This window comes from Lampetra planeri, unplaced genomic scaffold (genome assembly GCF_965212315.1).
Source record: "Lampetra planeri unplaced genomic scaffold, kcLamPlan1.2.h2 scaffold_1675, whole genome shotgun sequence".
In the NCBI taxonomy this organism is placed as follows: domain Eukaryota; kingdom Metazoa; phylum Chordata; class Hyperoartia; order Petromyzontiformes; family Petromyzontidae; genus Lampetra; species Lampetra planeri.
The window spans coordinates 1-6,215 of NW_027614408.1; the positions used below are offsets into that span (position 1 = coordinate 1).

The following is a 6,215-nucleotide window of genomic DNA, read 5'->3' on the forward strand; positions in this document are numbered from 1 at the left end:
GCTCTGTTCTCCCACCTGGTGAACCATGTAAACATCCGGCTGCAGGCTGAACTGGAGGAAGCTGAGAGCCCGGTGCCTCCACTGCACACTGATGCCACAGGTAGGGAACAAAGGCGCCAATGAAGCTGAATGTCTGTTCCTGCCTGGTTAAAACTCTATGCACAGACTGTTGATAAGGGGAAGAAATACGTTCACCTCAAACATTTCCGTTCACTCAGAGCCTTGTTGATTGGTTTACATATAAAAAAAAATGTGTGAATGTTTTTCGTTTTTATTCCCCTGGCTGTATCTTTGATTCATTTCAGCTCTGATGCTGTTTCTGTTATAATCACTTTTATCAGAGGCACCATGACATTTCCCATAAGTGTCCCTCTACTGAAAAAGAAACAACTGGGCAGATCTAGTCGAAGACGTATTAATGACTGAAAAAAAATATTGCCATTAGTAACGCTGTTACTCCCATCACTGATAACGTCTTGGCGTTTTTTAAATGAACAGTTTTCAGCAAAACTACAGCAGCAAATGAAGTGTTTTCTCCACGGATGATTTGGCTTTAAAGTTTAACATTGTTTAGTTTAGTTAAAGATTTCAGAGAACAAACACTGTGCTGAAACACAATTATCCTTCTTTTCATCCAGATGACCCAGAGATGAGGGATTTGTCAGCTCTGCCAACAGAAAACTCTAATGAGAGGCCCCTGCAGAACGGTTCCCTGGAGCAGGAAGATGAAGAGGAGGAGGAGAAAGATGATGCTGGCTGTGAAAGTGTTGGCACCAAAAAGCAGATCAGTGTGGAAGAACAACACAAGCTGGAAGAAGAAAAAAAGAGGCAGAAGAAGAAGTACACCCGCCTCTCCAGGCTGCGCAGACGCCGCTGCGCTCGCAAGGACTTTCGAGGAGAGGAGGAAAGCGACCTAAGTGAGGGCTTCGAGAGTGAAGATGAGGAAGATGATGACGATGAGAGAAGGGAGCATATGGATTCAACAGATGGAGCCTCCACAGAAACTTCGCCCAATCCTTCCATCCTCCAGAAGGAGACAAAGAGTGACCACTTGGCTAAGGAGGCCAGTTGGGGGAGTGGCTCTGAGGAGGAGGAGGAGGAGGAGGAAGGAGGAACGGCGTTTGATGTAGAGACGGACTCAGACATGAACAGCCAGGAGTCTCGCTCAGACTTGGAAGACATGGACGACACGGAAAACTCAGACAACCCAGAGGGTCAGACCCAGGAGAACCATGACCAGGACGAGGAGGAGGAGGAAGAGCAGAATAAAGAAGATGGGGCCGACAGGGACAGCGATACCCCTACACGCACCAACGGACCGCTCACGCCCAGCGACCCCAGCATCAGCAGCAACCTCCAGGCCATGTCCTCTCAGCTCTTCCAGGCAAAGCGCTGCTTCCGCCTGGCACCGACCTTTAGCAACATGCTGTTGAGACCTCAAGCCTCATCCTCCTTGAGTCGTCCCGCCCCTACTGACGACTCTGTTCCCCCTTCCCAAGACACGACCCCTCCTCCCAGGGATTCACCCTGTGAAATGAACCCTGGCACAGCCAACGGAACAAATGAAAATGGTAATGTACTTTTTTTTGTTTTAGTTGGCTTCTTTTCAGTCTTTTCAGTTCAGTCTTCGGTCTCTCAGCAGTTGACTTAAATACCTCTCGTTTTGTGTCATTTCCAGACCTGGACTCTGATTCAGAAGGGAGCCAACACAGTGCTCAGTCAGTGCACAGTGAGAAAACACTCTTAGAGAAGCTGGAGATCTTGGCCAATCAGGGGTTAATTCAAGTGGTGAAGGTCTTCATTGACTGGCTTAGAACAAACACCGACATTATCCTGATGTGTGCGCAGGTACGTTTTGTCAATGAAACAATTTCCTTGCAGGAGCACATTTAACAAGTGGCCATTTTCCACTGTTGTGTCCTGCAGAGTTCTCAAAGTCTGTGGAACCGACTGTCTGTGCTGCTCAACCTGCTGCCAGATGGCAGCAAGATGCTGGAGGCCGGTGAGTTACCGTGGGTACATGCTAGTGATGGCCAGATGAAGCTTCATGAAGCACTGCAGCTCTCCATCCAATATGTGGGGTGCTAAATTTGCTATACTGCGCCTTCAATTGGACAATAAATGTTAAATAGGCAGCATGGCTATACTGACCTTGGCGTATGATTTGATTTAAATAGATAAATGAATGAATGATGTTTGCGATGGCCATGAATACATTTTGAATAAGTATAGTGCAAAATAACATCCACAAAATGTTGTGGTGGGGAACCCAAGCCTTCTGTCTCAGAATTGCACGTCCAAATCATTTCCTGAATCTGTCACATGGTCCGGCCGGCTTGCGAGGCTACAAACGGGGGGAACCACATGTGTTAAGATGTTTTAAAGTAGCACATCTTTTGACATCTTCTGATATTTAGCCCTCATGGAACGTTTGCTTCTATCTGGGGTTTTTACATTATTCTGACATGTCTGACATATGTGTTCATCCACGTCTGTATTACAGAGCTGGGTCTGATCCCAGAGGTGACAGAACTGTTAAACGAGTGCGAGCATCCCAGTTTGGTCCAGAGTCTGCTGCTGCCTGAGGACTTGGCTCTGCGACACCTGCCCGCTCTCAACGTAGCTCACCGCCGCCTCGACTTCACTCGCCACAACCCTTCCCTCAGCCCCCTGCAAGAGGTGCACGCAATTTTGCACACACAACTTATCAGCCTGATACGGTTTAGTTTTTTTTTAATAAATAAGATTGTGAGCAAGACTATCTGACTTGTTATAAGCAAAATCCCAGTGTTTGTCTGGAGGAACCAGGTGACGCCACGCTCGCTTCTTGTGCTCTCTCTCTCACACACACAGACTGTTGTGTCAGACACATTGGAAAACAGAACCAAATTACCCTTCACCATGGTCAATGATGACAATGTTCTGCCGTTTTATCCTGAAAACACAACTGAATTAACTGCCTTGTTTGCGAATGTCTGTTTTGATTATAATTCATCCGATGAATGTAAAGAATTTGATCATTTATCAAATCATTTATCAATAATGTCATCACGTAGTAAATTAGTAGAACTACTTCAAAGAAAGAACTTATCATTTATGCTGCTTCAGGGGTTTTTACCAAACCAAAGCACAAGTAAAGATTAAATGATAAATCCATCAAGAATATATGAGATATATATGAGAAAGATTCCTTCTCGCTAAAGTATCATCTGCGTCTCGTTTCCGCCAGAATCAGTTGACATTGAAATGTCTGCTAACAGGTGTCCATGGGAAGTTCCTGTGAAATCCATTTAACACATCTCATTACACAGAAGTCTTCTTTCTCTCTCCCTTTTTTTTTTGTTTTTAAGTGTATGGTGCGAGTGTGTTGTATTCGCAGTTTTGGCCATTTCCTCACCAGTCTCCAGGGCAACGTGCTGCACTTCAACCCAGAAGCGGGCATCTTCACCAGCATCAGCCAGTCTGAACAGGATAATCTGGTGCAGCAAGCAAAGGCCCAGTTCCGAATGGTGAGCTGACTGACCCAAAAGACGATTGAAGAACTGAAGAAATGAAGCACATTGAACAACTGAATTGGATTCAGTCTGCTTTGTGTGTACAGTGAATCTGTCTCCGATTATGTTGACTCCTGTTTCTGTTTGTCCAGGCTGAAGAAGAAGCTCGTCGAAATAGGTTAATGAGGGATATGGCCCAGCTTCGACTGCAGGTTTGAACACCTTCACTGTTTCCTTTTAAGTGGGCTTTCACTCCTAAAAGTCTGAACCAAGGTTCGTGCTTTTGCTCCACTGTGTACGTTTGATCCGCTTGGTTCAGGTTTCACACTGCATCAATACCAGCGGACCAAATGATCTACTGACGTTCTGTCCTCATTTCCCATGTCTGCTACGTCTCCCTGCACTTGACATTGATTGGTTGGGTATTATAATATTTATTCGTCAAGTGCAGGCTGACACCCGGAACTTCCTGTTAAAGGACGGAAAGTCCGGAACTGTCAAAACCAATAGTCCAAACTGCGGTTCATTTGGTCCCAAAGGAGACCACCTCTTCTGGGCGTACTACATTTTGGTTCCTTGGTACAGATCAAGGTCAGGGGGAGCTTTCACATCTCTAAATTTGGTTTGGATCAAACTAAAAAGGCAGAAAGTCTGGACCAAACATGGTAGTTGTGAAAGGCCCCTGAGAGCCAAGCGAACATATCGTATGGATATGGTGGTGTCAGTCAGCATTCACAGAGTTTCCAGGAGATAACACTCATTGGGAATTTACTTCCAGTACCATTGTAAGATTAACAAGGTCTCCACTTCACATCCCTCTGATACGCTGCCGTAGCTTTAAACAGCTTACGTACCCGTCTGTCTCCTCCTTGCAGTTGGAGGTTTCCCAACTAGAGGGCAGCCTTCAACAGCCTAAAGCTCAGTCGTCCATGTCTCCATACCTGGTGCCAGACACACCTGCTCTCTGCCAGCATCTCAACCTCATCCGTCAGCTGGCTGGCAGCGGCTGCTTCATCATCATCATCCCACGGACAGGTCAGTGATGGAGGACGTGTTTAGTTCAGGGACCCAGTTTAACAGTAAGATGTGTGGGGATTCACTGTTTTTCTGGCAAGAAAAATTGAAGACATCAATTTTATGGGTCATGGAAGGTTAGAATTGATTGGAGATTTAAATCAATTGAAACTCAAATCAATTGAAATTCAAACTGATCACTATTGATTCGTTAGACTTGAACATGAGTGGTCATTCACAGAGAAATGTAGCCAGCTGCCACCCACAGTGTACATGAGGTTCCATCTACCCTTTTGCAGTGATTGATGGACTTGACAGACTGAAGAAGGAAAATGCAGGTGCGAGAGATGGAATCCGCTTCCTGGAGACGGAATTTCGTAAAGGCAACAGGTGGGTGACCCTCGTGTATCTGTCAAACTCGCCCATCAAAGTCAGTGGGCGGGGCTGACGCAGATGAAGTCTAGTTTGAGGGGAGAGGTTGACAGATTTAAAAAAATAAAATCAATTCACAATTCACTGCAACACAAGGACTGTGAAATAATTGATTAAACAGTGACACAGTGTTAGTGTTTCCTTCAACGTTTATGAACACTGGTCTCGTTCTGTAGGTACATCCGCTGCCAGAAGGAGTCAAGTCGAAGTTTTGAAAGAGATAAGGTGAAACGTCAGGACATCGAAGCCTGGTAAGTCTTTCTGCATTTCCTCTGTGATTTCATCTCACATGTTCATTTCCTGAAAAGAATTCCCTGAATACAATGTTCCATTTTTAGGCATTTGTACAAAATGGTGGACAGTTGTCGCCAGCTGACAGTCTCCCAAAGCAACGGAGATGAAGATACAGCCGGCATGGTGACCATTCTTACCGGCCATCAAGTGGAAGAGCTTTGCACTCAGTCAGCAGCGATGAAGGTCAGTGACACACTGTGTGTAGTTTCTGCTCAGAACCTTCACTCAAAGTTTCACTGAAAGGAGAATAGCTGAGTTCCTTCAAAGGTCAGTCCACATGTACCTGCTGCAAAATCTGCTGTGAATCTGCAGCTTACATCCTCCTCTCCATATTACACAAAATTTAGGCACTCGAACAACTCAAACTGTCATTCTTACTGTACACACACACTCACACGTTGATTAGACGCAGAAGCATAAATCAGGTTGAACACACCAGTCTCAAGCATCAGGTGTTAATGGATGTAACCGAAGTTCAGCACGTGTGAAGTTTCCACAAACTGTCCCTCAAACAAGTGTGAAACGGTGCTTCAGCGTGTTGTAAATGACAACATATAACTTTAAAGTGTCTGTATGACAAAAATGTTTATTGAAACATCTTCCCCTCCCCCCACTAGTCTGCCATCCAGGCAGCGAGCTCAGCGGGCATGGAGATGAAGAACATTGTGGAGTTCTACCGCCAGTGGAAGGAGATTGGCTGAGAGGTGAAACGAGGGCAGCTGTCGGTGCTGCAAACAGCTGATCGATCACAACACTCGCTCCCTCTCTCTCCCACTCTTTTGCTCGGTGTGTATCTGCATCTCCAAATGCAAATAAACAACTCAAAGGAAGGCTAGATCGATGGAAAAGAGCAGCTGGAAAAATAAATGCAGCGGACAAAAGATGAAGAGAAATGTGGGGCAAAAAGGCGAAATACGAAACTGCAGACGAAACTCCCACCTCCCAATTCAAAACTAAAGAGTGACCCCTAGTGGTCGAGGT

At 45.6% G+C, this 6,215-nt stretch overlaps 1 protein-coding gene across 1 annotated transcript; it reads left to right on the plus strand.

The window, feature by feature from the left end:
• Positions 1-6: 6 nt before the first annotated feature.
• LOC144739718 (nonsense-mediated mRNA decay factor SMG5-like) lies at positions 7-5,935 on the plus strand (the record flags this gene model as incomplete). Its single annotated transcript, XM_078622635.1, has 12 exons — positions 7-100; positions 639-1,571; positions 1,679-1,848; positions 1,927-2,002; positions 2,504-2,679; positions 3,351-3,509; positions 3,647-3,706; positions 4,370-4,529; positions 4,808-4,898; positions 5,117-5,191; positions 5,279-5,417; positions 5,852-5,935. Coding segments are annotated over 12 exons (2,217 nt in total), but the record flags the coding sequence as incomplete, so codon positions are not given.
• Between the last annotated feature and the right edge of the window lie 280 nt (positions 5,936-6,215).